The sequence below is a fragment of the Numida meleagris genome, chromosome 19, assembly GCF_002078875.1.
Source record: "Numida meleagris isolate 19003 breed g44 Domestic line chromosome 19, NumMel1.0, whole genome shotgun sequence".
NCBI classification, from domain to species: domain Eukaryota; kingdom Metazoa; phylum Chordata; class Aves; order Galliformes; family Numididae; genus Numida; species Numida meleagris.
This window is the reverse complement of record NC_034427.1, coordinates 4,720,853-4,735,259: the sequence shown is the minus strand read 5'-3', so window position 1 is coordinate 4,735,259 and position 14,407 is coordinate 4,720,853. Positions and strand designations below refer to the sequence as shown.

The 14,407-nt window shown below is 56.0% G+C and overlaps 1 protein-coding gene and 1 long non-coding RNA gene across 2 annotated transcripts; one reads left to right on the top strand and one right to left on the bottom strand.

Annotated features, from left to right (window-relative positions):
- EMILIN3 (elastin microfibril interfacer 3) lies at positions 38-6,289 on the top strand. Its single transcript, XM_021416975.1, has 4 exons — positions 38-308; positions 1,795-1,917; positions 3,479-3,726; positions 4,318-6,289. Exons 1-4 carry the CDS (start codon positions 127-129, stop codon positions 6,207-6,209), a joined length of 2,445 nt encoding a protein of 814 aa, XP_021272650.1. The 5' UTR covers positions 38-126; the 3' UTR covers positions 6,210-6,289.
- Positions 7,926-14,374, bottom strand: LOC110408348. Its single transcript, XR_002444294.1, has 5 exons — positions 14,133-14,374; positions 11,036-11,221; positions 9,760-10,933; positions 9,569-9,674; positions 7,926-9,367 (listed from the first exon to the last, which is right to left on the bottom strand). It is a non-coding gene; the product is annotated as an uncharacterized LOC110408348 (long non-coding RNA).

Sequence of the window (14,407 nt, the reverse complement as noted above, 5' to 3'; positions counted from 1 at the left end):
AGGGCAGGGCAGGGCAGGGCAGGGCAGGGCAGGGCAGGGCAGGGCGGAGCGGAGCGGAGCGGAGCTCCGGCCCCTCCGCAGCGGAGCTCGCGGCCACCCCGTCCCCGTTCCGCCGGGCTCGGGACCATGTGGCGGGCGTTGCGCCGCGGAGCTCTGCTCGCCTGCTTCTCCCTGGGGACGCTGCTAGCCCTCGCCGATGCCAAAGGTACTTTCTACCCCCCCGCCGCCCCCCTGCCCTACGGCGGCAGGTACAGCCTCTACACGACCGGCTCCAGCCCCCAGCTCGGCAAGCCCGTGGGCAAGCACAAGTAAGCGACCGTCGGGCATCGCGGGGCGGGCACCGACTGCCCTGGGCTGGGGTCGGTTGTGTCCCCGAAAGGGACTGGGATCTGTGCGCGGGTCCCGCAGGGACGCGAGTGCTGCGGTCTCTGATGGGATGGGGGCAGGGAGGGGGTGCGGACGGGGCTGCGTGCGTCTGTATGGGGCTTACTGGGACTGAGATGTGTTTTTAAGTAACCTGGAAAGCTCAAGCAAGAGAGGAATGCAGCCTTTGCGTGTTCGGTACGCTTTTTCCATTCCCCTGCAAAAAGGGCGTTATGTTCGTGGGGGCTCTCTCTCTGTGCTTGCTTGATAGAGCAATTTTGTATCTGGCCCCTCTGAAAAGGGGTGGATGTGGCTTTACGAACACGCTGAAATGAATAAAGTAACACTCAAAACGAACAATACTGGCAGTGCCAATGGGAGCTTTCCAAACCCTGTAACATTTTCCAGCTGCTCACCCTTAAAACATCAGGCTGCAGCTATAAAGCTGCTTGCCACAGGTGGGTGAGAAGGAAAGGGGTTTCTGCAAAGGGGAGCGAGCCAGAGCCATCCCAACCCAAGCAGCCACAGGCGTGCACTGTTCATCAACAGTGGCTAGCAGATCTGCCTGTGTTGGCTACTAGCTTACTTAGAGAGGAGGCTTGAGGTGTTTAAAAGCGAATCCTGGATTTATGGATAGAGAGTGATTCTAAATTTCCACATGCACACATGATCTCCCTTCCATCCAGCTAAGAGAAGTTGTTGGCCTTAATTTTAGAGTAGCCTCGTGCATGGATAAGTGACTCACCCCGGAGCAGCGATCTGCAGCACTGAGCCCTGCACATGCCTGGGGCATGGCAGCCTCTCACCAGGGTGGTGGGGCTGGAAATGATGGGAATCTCTGTGGTTATCCCAGGGGTGCAAGGAGAGCCCTTGGAGAGGGGCTGGAGAAAAGGAGATGCACTGTGTCCTCCTGCCTTGCCTAATACCTCCCTGACCCAGCAGCTCTCTCTGGCCCATCTGCTCTGTCCCGCTGACCCTCCATCACTGCTTCTGCCCTCTTCTCCTCCCGCTCTGCCATCTGCTGCATCCCCACCCTCAACCCCTGCCTCACCACACGTCCCTGCTGTCCGCCCCCATGGACTGCATCCATCTGCTCCGGCCAGCAGCGTGCCTCCAGCAGAGCAGCCTTTGCTTCCATCTGTCCGGCAGGACTGTTGCATCCTTCCTTCCAGCTGTCTCTTCCTTGCTCTGGAGCTGGTGCTACCCAGTGGCACTCAGCTGCAGTCATGGTAGCAGAAGGGAGGAGGCTCTGCTCCTTACACTGCTGCTCTGAGGAACCTGAAGAGGTTTCTTCAGGGATGATGATTCCCAGAAGCCCCATTGGTGAGGGGGTCTGCTTGTCTTGCTGAGCACAGCTCTGGGTGACTGGGGGCTGTCTTGCTGTTCCCCTGGGGTAGGAGGTGACACTGCATTGCTATGCTTTCCCCCTAGGAGCTACTGTGCCTATGTGGTGCAGCGCAATGTCACCTGCACGCTGCAGGATGGTGCCGAGAGCTACGTCAAAGCTGAGTACCACAAGTGCAGCTGGGGCCCCAAGTGTCCGGGGAAAGTGCTGTGAGTATGGGGACACAAAGGGGCTGGAGGGCTGCTCTTCCCTGGTGGGGGGATGGGGGGGGAAAAGCAGGGCAGGCTGAGGGTTGCTGCCACGGAAAATATTTGCAAAACTTTCTACTACCTCCTAAATGCTGTGCTGGAGCAGGGCAGGCAGTTGGGCTTTGTGCTCACCCCCTGGGCAGGGATGCCCTGCTGTGGAAATACCATGTTCCCATGTCCTCCCTGCCCCTGCTGGGAGTAGGAGCACCAGGAAAACAGGGCTGGAAGGGACTACCCTGGGAGCCAGGCCTGCAGAAGGTGTCTGCCTGCTGGAGTCCTTGCTTCATGCCACTGGTAGTGGCTGTCACTGCAGCATCCTGCTCTGCTGCTGGCCCTGGAACCTGCGGGCAGAAGAAAGGACCACAATTTGGCAGCTTCTAGGAAGAGGAACTGAAGAGAAGAGCTTGTTTTCCAAAGGTGTTTGAAACTGCTCTGTGTCTTTGGGAAACTGATGCTGAGAAATGTTAAAATGATTCAAATAGTGGAGGATTTGTGTTTTCTTTTTCCTTCTCCCCTCACTGTGAGCTGACTTCTCTGTGTGGCTCCTGCTGCAGAGGCTGCAGCCTGGGCAGGGACACTGGGGATGTTTCTGGGACAGTTACAGTGCTCAGACAGGGGCTGCCCCATGTGATGGATTGATGAGAACACTGCTCTGCTCCTTGCTGTCCTGCTCTGTAGGATGCATGCGAGGTCTCCTCTGAGACTTTCTGCTGAACAGGCTGAAGAACAAGGGCTTGATTGTGCACGTTGTTTCAAAACAAAAAACTTCAAGATTCTCAGCTCCTGGTAAATTAAAATCGGAGCTTTGCAGAAGGCAGTTTCAAAGCACTGGCATTGTGGAGGTGGCAAGGGATGCACAGTCTCTAGCCCCATGAGATGTGGTGGGGGCAGATGCTCGCTGGGTCCTGTCCCAGCCCTGCTGGCAGCAGGGCTCTGGGCTCTTCCTGGGAAAGTGCATGGGGAGCTGGGAGTGCACAGCCCTCCCTGCTGTCTTCTCCCTGCCTGCGGGAGGTATGAGCTCACAGGGGCTTTGGAGTCACTTCCATCCTTTTCTACTTGTGCTCCTCTGTGTTGGAAGTTGCCCGACTGTTTAACATCTGTCACAGTGGTCATCTGTTGTGGGACCAGAGCAATATACTTGCTGCTGCTTTTCCAAGCTAACAGCAAGAGTCCAATGTTTTAAAAAATGATAATAAATAAAAATCACTCCATGCCTCACTAACAAAGAAAACCCTCTCCATGAAGTACAATGGCACCTGGCTTTCACACCTCATGGTCCAGTTCTGGGGAGGCTCGGTGCTGCTTTAGCAGTGCTGGCTAATGAGCTGTGTTCCTAGGCAGGCATTGCTGGTGCTGCACTGAGCGTTGATGCAACAAGTGGGAGTGGGTGGGCTGTGCAATGTGGGTCTCAGCCAGGCCCTCCTTACACCCAACAGGACCCATGGCCCCACTCTTCTTTGTTACTCAGAACTGAAGCTGCCTCTCTAAACTGCCTTCCCTTTTCCTCCCTTCTCCTGGAAAGGTACCGCACCTTCTTCAGACCCAGGTACAAGATTGGCTACAAGACAGTGACGGAGCTGGCCTGGAAGTGCTGCCCAGGCTTCATGGGTGAAGGCTGCCATGACAGCCCCACTGACCAGCCCGGCCTGATGCCCCAGCACCCTGGCCCCAAGATGCCCCCTGGGCCAAAGATGTTTCCGCTCCCCAGAGTGCCTCCCCACCCAAAGAGCCACCCCGACCTGTTTGCAGGACCAAAGAAGAATCAATATGGTGAGACCTTGCTCTTGCTTTGCGCCATGTTACTGCACCACTGGCCTTGGTCACAAACCTCCCAGCTTCATGTTCCAGCACAGGGCATGAGTCTGGCAGACCTCGGGTGGGTGAACTCTGTGACCAGAGGCCTGACCTCTGATTGTTTTGAGGATCACTTACTTTCCTTACCTGCGATATTTCAAAATGTGTGGCTTCAAAACTGCTGTACCTTATTGCTTTAAAGCTAATAATAGTTTGAGAGGGAACGGCCTCAAGTTGTGCTGGGGAGGTTCAGGTCAGATATTAGGAATAACTTGGTGATGCATTGGCACAAGCCACCCAGGGAGGTGGTGTAGTTACCATCCCTGAAAGAAAGGAGGTCCTCCCCATCAAACTGAATAGAGATACTAGGTGGAGGGAGGAAGGGTGAGGTGATGTTTGGCTGAGACAAATTGGTGGGAGCTGATCTCAGCAAGGAGAAGGGCTGGAACTAGATGATCCCTTCCAACCCAAGCTGTTCTATAAGAAGATGAAAAGGACTTGAACCAATTAGAAGCTCAGGATGAAGGAAAAGGACACTTCCCTGACTGTCTCCTCTGTTCCCTGCAGGCAGGAAGCTGCCTGGCCTGGTCGGGGACCGCCTGGAGCGGCTGGAAGAGGAGGTGCGGCGCCTGGCCCAGGCCTACGACAGCCTGCACGTGCTGGTGAGCGGGCTGGGGGACCGCCTGCGCCTGGCCATCCAGGAGGACACCACCAAGATGATCGGCTCGCTGATGAACAGCCCCGGCACACCCGACTCCTCCGTGGGCTTCGGCATCATTCCTGACGGCCTGGTGGACGTGGCGGACAAGGCCGACGTCGCTTCGTATCCGCCTGTTGGGGAGATCCTGACCAAAGTGGCGGAGGTGAACGACGTGCTGAAATCCAAGGTGGATCTGCTCCACGAGGTTCGTGGCATGGTGCTGGAGCACGACGGGCAGCTCAAGCACCTGCTGGAGGCGGCCCGGCCTTCACCCCTCACCTCCATGGAGCTGCTGGAGGAGTACGTGGCGGCGCGGCTGGGCAGCCTGCGTGGGGAGCTGCTCGACGGCTTCGAGAAGCAGCTGGGCAAGATCCAGACCGCCTGCGACTTCCGCATCCAGGAGGTGCAGCAGCAGTGTGAGCAGGAGAAAGCTGCCAACCTGCGGCTGCAGCAGACGCTGGATGGGAAGGAGCTGGAGATCAAGAAAGAGATCTCCCAGCTGGAAACCCAGATCCAAGGGCTGACGGTGGTGGAGAGCTGCTGCAGCAGCCTGGACTACCTCACCGACCGCATGAACATCCTGGAGAAGGGCCTGCACAGCATCTCTGAGTCACAGAAGAACTTGCACTCGCGAATGGATGGGGAGATCTCCACCATCACCCTTGGGAACCTCTTTGAAGGGCGCTTTGAGGACCTGGAGGCCAGGCTGAATGCTACCGAGAGAGAAACGGGGAGCTGCTGCTCCAGCATGGAGGACAACATGAGAGGCACAGTGGTGGCCGAAGTGGACGGCATGAGGACGGCCTTCGAAGACAAAATGCAGACCCTGGAGGGCAGGTTCATGAGCATCGTTGGGGAGCTGAACAACGTCAGCGCTCCCATGAGTATGGACGGGGCAGTGGTGCCCGTGCTGGAGGGGGAGCTCGCCAGCATGAGGAAACGCATGGATGAGAAGCTGGAGGTGCTGCAGAACCGCCTGGTCACACTGGAGAGCACCTGTTCCTCAGGCTGCAGCTCTGCCTCCAAAGACGTGGAGACATTCCGGACCGAGATCGAGGACTGCCAGAACAAGAACCAGGACTTGCTGCTTCGCATGGACAGCACCTCGGAGCTGCTGCGCAAGCTGAACGCCACCATCCTGGAGATCCAGCGGCGCATCGAGGAGGAGGCGGCGGGGGCTCTGCAGGGGGAGATCACCTTGCTGAAGATCAACCTGAACACCGTCAGCAAATCCCTGACGGGGCTCAAGGACTCCGTCTCGCAGTACTCGGACACCGTGACGCACGTCAACTCCTCGCTGGACGAGCACGAGCGGAAGATCGAGGACGAGGTGCACTCCATCCAGGAGAAAGTCAGCGACCAAGGCTCCCAGCTCTTCTTCAGCAACCGCCGCGTGCTCAACCTGAAGGGCGACCTGGAGCGCCTCAAGGCGCGCATCGCCGGCGACCTCAGCTCCTGCCGCAGCGCAGCCCGCAGCCTGCAGCGTGACGTCGCGCACTTCGACGAGCGGGTGGCCCGGGTGGAGGGAGCCTGCGGCAGGCTGGGGGCTGCGCTGGGGAGCCTGGACGGGGTGAGGGGCGAGCTGGAGAAACACGCGGGAGGCCTGTGGGACCGCATGGACCGCCTCAACGGGACGCTGGCTGCCCACTCTCAGGAAATAACGGGGCTGAAGGACAACCTGCTCGACTGCCAAGCCAAGGTCTTGGAGCTGGCGGAGCAGCTCGGCCACCTGGAGGAGCGGGCGGGCGGGAAGCATTAGCCCTGCCAAAGCGCGCTGCTTCCTCGCTTAACTTATATCGCACAGACTCCAATGTGACAACCTTTTTTTTTTCTCATTTTTTTTATATTTTTAAATGAAAAGATAAATTAAAAGCTGCTACACCCTCTCCTTCACCCCCTCCTTTTAATTTTTTTTTTAATTTTAAATTTGTGTTGGTTTTGGTGCTTGCCTCGCTGCGCAGCAGCTGTGCAGCCCCTGCAGCAGCGGGTACCGGCGCGGGGCCGGGGGCAGTGCGTGGGCTGAGGGGCTGATGACCCCAGAAGGACAATTCAGGAGGAAGCTGGAGGCGGGAAGGTTTATTTTTTTTATTTTTATTTTTTATTTTTTTTAATGTTATTTTATTTTTTTTTTGTGGATTGATTGCTTCTTGAAGGATAAAACCCTGTAGTTGTCAGTTGAGGAACAGAAATTCTCTGACCTAGAGACCACCTGCATCTTCATCCAGGGACTGAACAGAGCCAGGGCTCCTTCCAGGGAACAACTCACTGCAGGAACTGTGGATTTCAAAGCCAACACGTACTCGCACAGCCCTGGGGAGCTGCACTCCCCTCCTCGGGCCGGCAGCCCTCCCTGCAGAAGGTAAATCCATTTCTACTGCTGCCTTCTCCATGCAAACGCACATGCCTTATGGAGCACATGAGGATATGCATTAGGAAAACACATGCATATATATATATATATATATGGTGTGTGTATATATTTTTTTTTTTGAACAATCCACTGTCACGGTGCTCAGCCCCTTGCAAAGCTTTCTTTTGGTGCCCTCATTTCCCTTGCTGTACTCTGAAGAGCTGCATGGAGCACCTCTCACCAGTCCCAGCAGCATTTGCACGAGCCCACATGCTCCCTTAGTGCTGCTGTGGTTTGCAATCCTAATGTACTTTTCTATTTGGCTCCACCTGGCACTGATGCAAAGGGTTATGGAAAAACTTGTGTCTTTCCCAAAGACACGTGTGCGTAGCTCTCCGAAGAGACTAGGCCAAGCGTGGAGCAGCCTCCTGCCCTCCAGCTCTGATTCTCTCCTGTTTTATTGCTTAAACTGTGAACGTGGTTTCCTCATCTCATCCCGGGGCAGTCAAGGTGCAGCTGCTCCAGGACGTGAGCATGAGGGCACACCTGCTCGTGGGTTTCCCCGTCTGGGAGCAGGAGCCTGCTTCCTCTTTGGGATCCCCTGGGTCCATGGGAATGCTGAGGATCCAGGGACCCCAGAGTGAAGAGGCACCTTGAGAAGATCTCTCCTGAGCTCAGCCCTGGGGATAGGCTGAGCTGTGCTCCTGGGTCAGTGCAGAGCTGGAGGTGGTATCAACACCGAAGTGATTTACCCAACATCATCCTGCTTTCCCACGAAGACTGGAGAGGGTCAGTGTGTGCTGAGCAGTGCCAGCCTGGCCCCATGGAGCAGATGCCTACCCTTCCCTTTCCCAGGGGCGCATAGGCATGCTCTGCTGCTCAGCCAACAGGGACTTTGTTTCCAGGAAGGACGAAGAGGAGATTAAAGAGCCTCCACCCCATCAGCTCTGGCACTTTATAGCAGAGGAACATTCTTCTCTCAGCTCAGTGTTGCAGCTCATGGGCCCTTCCAGCCCAGCTCCCTCCCTGTGCCTCTGCAGGTCACCCCTGCTGCAGCGCACGATGGGAATGGTGAGCGCTGCACCCAGCTGCAGCTTTGCTGAATGAGAACCTGCTCCAGCCGAGGAGCAACCTCCAGCTGCTTTTGGGTATCCCAAAAAACCTACTCTTAAGCAGCACAAACTCATTTCTTCCCCCTGGCAGGGAGCTCAAGGCAGCCCTTGTGATGGACCGGGGCCATCCTTGTCCTACAGACAGGAGCACCCTGCCCCAGGCCCAAAAAGGGCTGCAGCAACCAAAGAGAAAACCCAGCCCAGGCTCACCTCTGCCAAGCTGAGCAGCCAGGGCTGGGGGAGAAAGCAGCAGAACAGCTTCCTGCAGCACAGAGCCAGGGCTGGCACTGACCGAACCGGGACAAGGAAGAAGTCTGACCTTCCAGAACATGGTGCTATGTTTGGACTATTCCTGACTAGTCACTTGAAGATAGTTTGTATTTCAGTTCTCAGCTATCAGTGTTTAAAAGTGAAAGGAACTTGGTGTAAAATAGGGCATTTTTTTTGCTTGCAGAGAGGGAAGGAGATGGTGCCCACACGGTTGTTTTGTGCTGGGCAGCTTTCCGAGGCAGCTGGCAATAGATACTGGTAAAAGGCTGTGTTTTATTGTTTTTAAAACTTTGTACATTGTTCAGATGTTAAAAGCTGAAAGACTGTTTGTACTGGAAAGGAAAAATAAAATATTTCTTGCTGAGGTTTCCAGTATCAAAATGACTTCTGTGGCTTTAGGAAAAAAGAGAGAAGCATAACACCCGCCTTGTGTTAAGACAGAGGGCTCAAGTTAAACACTGAGGCTATTTGGATAGGAAGAGAGGGAATCAGGCTAGCAGGAAGCGGTTCACACTCACACAGCATCAGACAAGGAAAAGCTGGATGCAGAGCAGAGGAAGGAGCCCAGCAGTGTTCCTGCCTTGTACTGTGGACAAGAGGCAGCCTGGATTAAAGCCCTGTTTATTAATTATTGCTGCTAGTGAAAAAATGCTCAAAGCCCAGCAGCTTCCATCCAGCTTTACAAGTTAAGACGCACAACAGCTTCACTCCAGCAGCTGCACCACACAGTAGAAGTAATAGCAGCAGTCATGCCAGAGGCTCATCTATAAATAAGGGTGACCCATCATCACCTTTAAAAGGTAGCCAGGTTTAAAGAGGATGAATATTAAGACACTTGGCTTATAGAAGTACAGTAAGTTTTCAGGAGTCAGAGCTCTCCTTACTGCTCCCTTTGTGCAGTGAGAAGAGCTGATTTAGTGCAGAACATGACCTGTTAGAAGTACAAAATGGCCGAGCAGCACATGAGGAGATGCCTCTGTAGCACCAGGTCCTGGCAGGACTCGCAGAGAGCCCTGGGGCAGGTCCTCACAGGTGATGGGGTCAGGAGAAGGCCTTCAAGTCAACAGCAGGCAGCAGGGGTCCAGTAGGTGAAGTGGCTGTAGTCAGGGCACAGCAGAGCCGTGCTCCCCCACCTGCCCCAGGGGAGGGAACATCAGCTCCACCACCTCCGATAGCTGCTCGTGCCTACAGGGTGATGGGAGAAGCTGCAGCAATAAGAGGTAACATAATGGGGCTTGAAGCAACCTAAAAAACTGAAGCTTTGCAAATGGGCATTGGTCCACCCTAACCCAACAGAGATTTAGTTCTTTTTCTACCCCTACAAGAAGCTTCTCATAGTTAAATCCACATTAACCCAGTGGTGTGAAGAACCTGCACGACACTTACGTTGACTTGTGATTCATCAGCTCCTGGATCAGCTCTCCCTTGGGGTTGACTGTGAAGATGTGGCTCTCGAGCAGACCCAGCTGCTTGTAAGCACCGACATCCTGACCTGGGAGGGCCAGAAGGTGTGAGAGCTGCAGGGAGCTATCACCACCACACAGCCCAAGCCGCCCTCTGCCCCAGGAGACACTCACTGGCTCTGTTCCCAACAGCTGCATAGAAGGGCATCTCCCTGGCACACAGATTTTGAGTGTCAGTCAAGCATGTCTTGATCACCTCTGGCTTCCTCTCAATGATCTCTCTGGAGCACAAGGTAGATGGAGAGATGAGAGGTCAGAGTGCAGGAAGGACTACACGCAGCCAGGCAGTCTGGGGCTCAGAGAAGATACTTGGAAAGCACAAGAGATTTTGTGCATTGTGAGAGCTTCACCATGAAGCTCTAAGGAAGATGAGCTGTGCCCTGCTGCCTCCCGGGGCAGGCATCGTGCACTGAGGAAGCCAACCTTAAGGCTGCAGCATCCCCCAGTGTAGCAGCAGGGAGGGGAATGCCATCCCCAGGGTGCAGGACCAGGGAGAGGGGAGGGCAGTACCTGCGGGAGGCAGAGAACAGGCTGCTGGGGGCAAGCAGGCTGGGGCCCCCGGGAAGGGCACAGCCTTGCTCGTTGACCCACTTGGGGTAGCCCTCGGCGTTGTGTGCTGTGCTGATTGCTCGGGCTGAGCAGTAGAAGAACTTGTAGCCATTCCCACGGAGAACGCAGGGAAGCCCTCCCGATTGCCCTGCCTTGCTGCTGAGAGACCCAGGGAGCAGCACTCCCACCAGCAACAAAGAGAGCTGGGCACGGCTCCCTGGTCTGCCCCCAGCTCAGGCTGGGATGCACCGAGCTCTTACAAGGCAGGAGATGGTAGGAGCCAGCCGAGGTGGGGATGAGCCATCTGCGGGCCCACAGTGCCTCTCAGCGGCCAGAGAGGCTGGGAGCATCACACATCCCGGGGGAAACGACCCACTCTGCTTCCGCTACTGTGCTCCCTCTCACATGGATTGCAACAAGAGGACCGAGGGTCACCTGAACTACTCATGCCGCAGTGCTGCATGTCAGGTGCCTGCAGTGAAAACCTCTGCCGTGTGCCCCCAGCATCCCAGACAGCACAGCAAGCCTCAGCCATAACTTACAGCACAAAGTTAGGGCTATGTTAGCCAGCATCTGTGAATCAGGAGCCCTCACATTGACTCCCGTTCAGCCTCTATCACCCTCCCACTTCCCTTTGGGAGCTGATCCTTGCAGGTGGATTATGTGGAAGAGCTTAGCATTGCCATGATGAGTCCAGTCTTTTCCCAGATGTGATAAGATGTGCCCAAGGGCATCAGACCTAGCAGGAAAGGAGACCAAGTTAGGCTGATCCAACCTGGTGGGCATCCAGAAGGTGATGAAGTTTGACATCCTTCCCAGCTGCCTTGAAAGAACACTTTACCTAATGGGTGAAACAAAGACATGGGGAGGCCCTTTACTTGGTGATGGTACCATCTATGTCAGAGATCACCACCTGGTCATCCCAGTTCCACAGGTAGATAGTGGCCTTGCAGAGGCACGTGCCCTGGTACTGTGTTGTCACACTGAATGCCGCTTTGTTGGGGCCATCCTTCAGGTTCAACCTGCCCTGCAGCAAAGGGGAGACAAACATGGTACACTAGAACAGGGTCACTCCAGCCCAAAGCTTGCCAGGGGCCAGGACTAACACCCGGCTAGCCCAGAGGGCCCAGTCTCTACAAAGTGGCCACCCAGGTCAAAGTACTTGGATGCCTACAAAATCCTAAGGTCAGGAGTAGGGAAAGCCCCATTCAAAGGTTCTCTCTTCCCTATACACACAAGCAGATGGTGAAGGAGGAGGAAAACATACAGTTTGTTCAGAGGAGAGCTGCAGGGATTTCCTATAGGTTGGCAGGGATTTCTGCGCATAGATATCTGTTGCTAACGCGTCTCCTGGACACACGGACTCATTGCCACTAGAGGACACCTCCTCCTCCTCCTGTCTACACAGGGAAGAGCATTGGCTTCATTCTGCAGCCCACAGTTCTCCTTATGAGTACCAAGGGAGAACTGGAGGGGACCCAGGACAACCCACCCACCTGGCCATGGAGGAGCTGGGCTGGACTGGGGCCAGGCACTGCCAGACCATTCAAGTTACGGACTATGCTGCTGAGAAGTCTGAACCTGCACAAGTGCAGACACCTGAGGAAGGACTTCAAGAAGCAAGGCAAGAAACTCTTAGGTAACTGGAAGTGGGAAAACAAGAGGGATGTTTCCTCAAAGCAGGGATCTTCTGGAGACAGGGAACCCCTGACCCACCACAATGCTCCTAGGGTAGCACTGATGAACTCCATATCAAAATGGAGCTAAAGGACACACAAGGAAAACCCCAGGCAGCTAAACATGCAATGCTCATGGGGTCTGGGGTTGGAAGGAGCCTGCACAAACACCCACACACTGAGCAGCACCTTGTGCCAGAGCCACAACCTCTCTGCAGACAGAGCATCCCACCCACAGGTCTCCATCCTACTTCCATCCATCCCACACTAAGCTAGCCACAAGCTTCCCCATTACCTGGGCAGGTAACCTCAGGATCCTCTCAACTTCGGGGCAGCCCAACCATAAGCCACAGGAACTGCTCTGTGCCCACAGCAGCAGCACCCAGCTCAGCCCAGCTCCTCCTCTCCCCAGTGCTTCCTTCCTCTCACCTGAGTGAGGGGAAGGGAGGAGAGGGAGGGGAGGATGCTGCAGCAGGCCAGCAGCATCCTGCACAGATCTTGTTTGCTGCAAGACATGGGCAGGCTGTGGCCACACACATAGGGCAGCTGCCTGCTCTGCTGCCAGCGCACCCGGAATTCTCCCATGCACACAGTGCTGCCAGTGAGCAAAGAGCCCTCCGTGCTCAGTGCCCCTAGGAGACGCATTGTTACCAGGGCAGGAGCTGGCAGCCTTGCACCAGCACAGGAACACCTTTTCAGAAGAGGGCAGCATTTCTTTACTAGCTGAATACATCCTTGGTTGAGCACGAAGAAATAAAGCAGAGTGTGCAGAAGCACATGAGCAGCACAGCCTTGCTCTACCCTCAAGCCCCCATCCTCTGGACACTAGGGCAAGCATTTGAGACTTGAGCACCTCGAGGAAGTTCCTTCCCCATCCCATCCCTGCTCTGAGGCTCCTTGCTCATCCACTTTTCCCTGCTGGCCCTCCCACCCTAACTCCCAATGCAGCACATTTGCTCCTTCCCTAACACCCCCCTGTGCTTCCAGCACAGCCACACAGCAGAGGATGCAGTGCTGGGTACCCCCATGCTCCCTGGAGCATACCCGAGGTACCCAAGGCTCCACCTTGCCCAGGCTCTGCTGAGTCCTCTCCAGCTGTGTCTGAGCCACGCAGCATGCTGCTTATTGACTAGGTGAGCCCTGCAGATCCATGGCTCCCTGGCCACCCCAAGCTCTCTGCATGCTCCCACCAGGAGAGCTGCCGCAGGCAGAGCTTTGTTCCCTCTTTTGGGACCTCCACAACCCATGGATGTTTGCAACAAGCATTTTTCAAACAGAACTGCTATTTTTTTATTGCTCAGCGAAGATGCAATGTTCTCAGACCCTTGCATTCCAACGGAAAAATGATGCTCGCAAGCACGTCTATCTTGGCAGCTCTCTGCTGCATCCTGGGGGTCCTTGCCTGGCTTGGGCTGCAGCCTTCCTGGGCAGACAGCAAGGTCAGGGGCTCCACCACTCAGCTGTAATTTGGCAAGCAGCAATACAATGTCCCAGAGCAGAGCAGGCCCTGGAGCATAGGGCCAGGGAATGCTCCTAGGGCCTGAGGTTTGGGTGCAAAAAGGCCTTCCCAAGGGCTGCACCGCTGCCCTTCCATCAGCCTGGTAACGGCTGAGAGCGGGGCTGCTGTCAGAGCTTCCTGCTGTGCTCAGCTGGCTGCTTCCTCCCCTGGAGCAACAAAGAGCCCCCCAAAGGGGTGATTCAGCAAAAGAGGCTGCGGGGAGGGGCAGGACAGCGAGTCAGCACAGCTGGACAGGGTGGCATTCCCATCCAGCAGAAGCAGAGGGAGCAGGGCTCAGGGGGCTGCTTGCTGGGGAGGTTCTGGAGCTAGGAATACAACAGCAAAGCACTCCGTGGCTGCTTTCTTCCTTTTTTCATACCAGAAAGATGGGGCAGATTGGCATGGTGCGATGGGTGGGTGGCAAAAGGGCTGCAGCTCTGGTGGCCACACGCTGCCAGAACCAGAGCTGTGCTGCGAAACGGGACAGCCCGAGGGGGGGCGGAGGGAGGCAGTCCCCAGTGCAGAGCTCTGCCCCAGCCCTGGCACAGCTGCCAGCAGCCCCAGCTCCGCTGCAGTGCACCTGCACCAATGCAACTGCAGTTCTGCGTCCAGGACGAGGCCTGGAGTGCATGCTCGGGCAGCTGGAAAAGCTTTTATCTTTCACCCATCGCCGGGGTTTTATTTCAAGACAGAGGATGTTTCCAAGCCGCTCTGAAGTACAAAAATAATAATGAAAAGAGTGAATGTTCTGCTTGTCCCTTCACCTGCTCACGACGCACTGAGAGCTGCTGAAGTCCCCGAGGTGCAAAGCTGGGCAGGTTCCGCGTGCTACCACCGGCTTTGGGGCCAGGTCGCCGAGCTGGGGCACGGCACGGCACGGCACGGCACGGCACGGCACGGCACGGCACGGCACGGCACGGCACGGCACGGCACGGCACGGCACGGCATTCCCTCGCACGCGCCCCGCCACCAGCTGAGCCGCGCGCAAGCGCACACGCGCCCCAAGCTCTGGTGACGTCACCTTCCCGCCCGGCCCGGC

Bases quoted from the DNA above. Each gene is read 5' to 3' on its own strand.
- EMILIN3 (XM_021416975.1), top strand. From the start codon at position 127: ATGTGGCGGGCGTTGCGCCGCGGAGCTCTGCTCGCCTGCTTCTCCCTG. The intron at 1,918-3,478 runs GTGAGTATGGGG...TCTCCTGGAAAG, and splicing joins AAGTGTCCGGGGAAAGTGCT to GTACCGCACCTTCTTCAGAC. The intron at 3,727-4,317 runs GTGAGACCTTGC...TGTTCCCTGCAG, and splicing joins ACCAAAGAAGAATCAATATG to GCAGGAAGCTGCCTGGCCTG.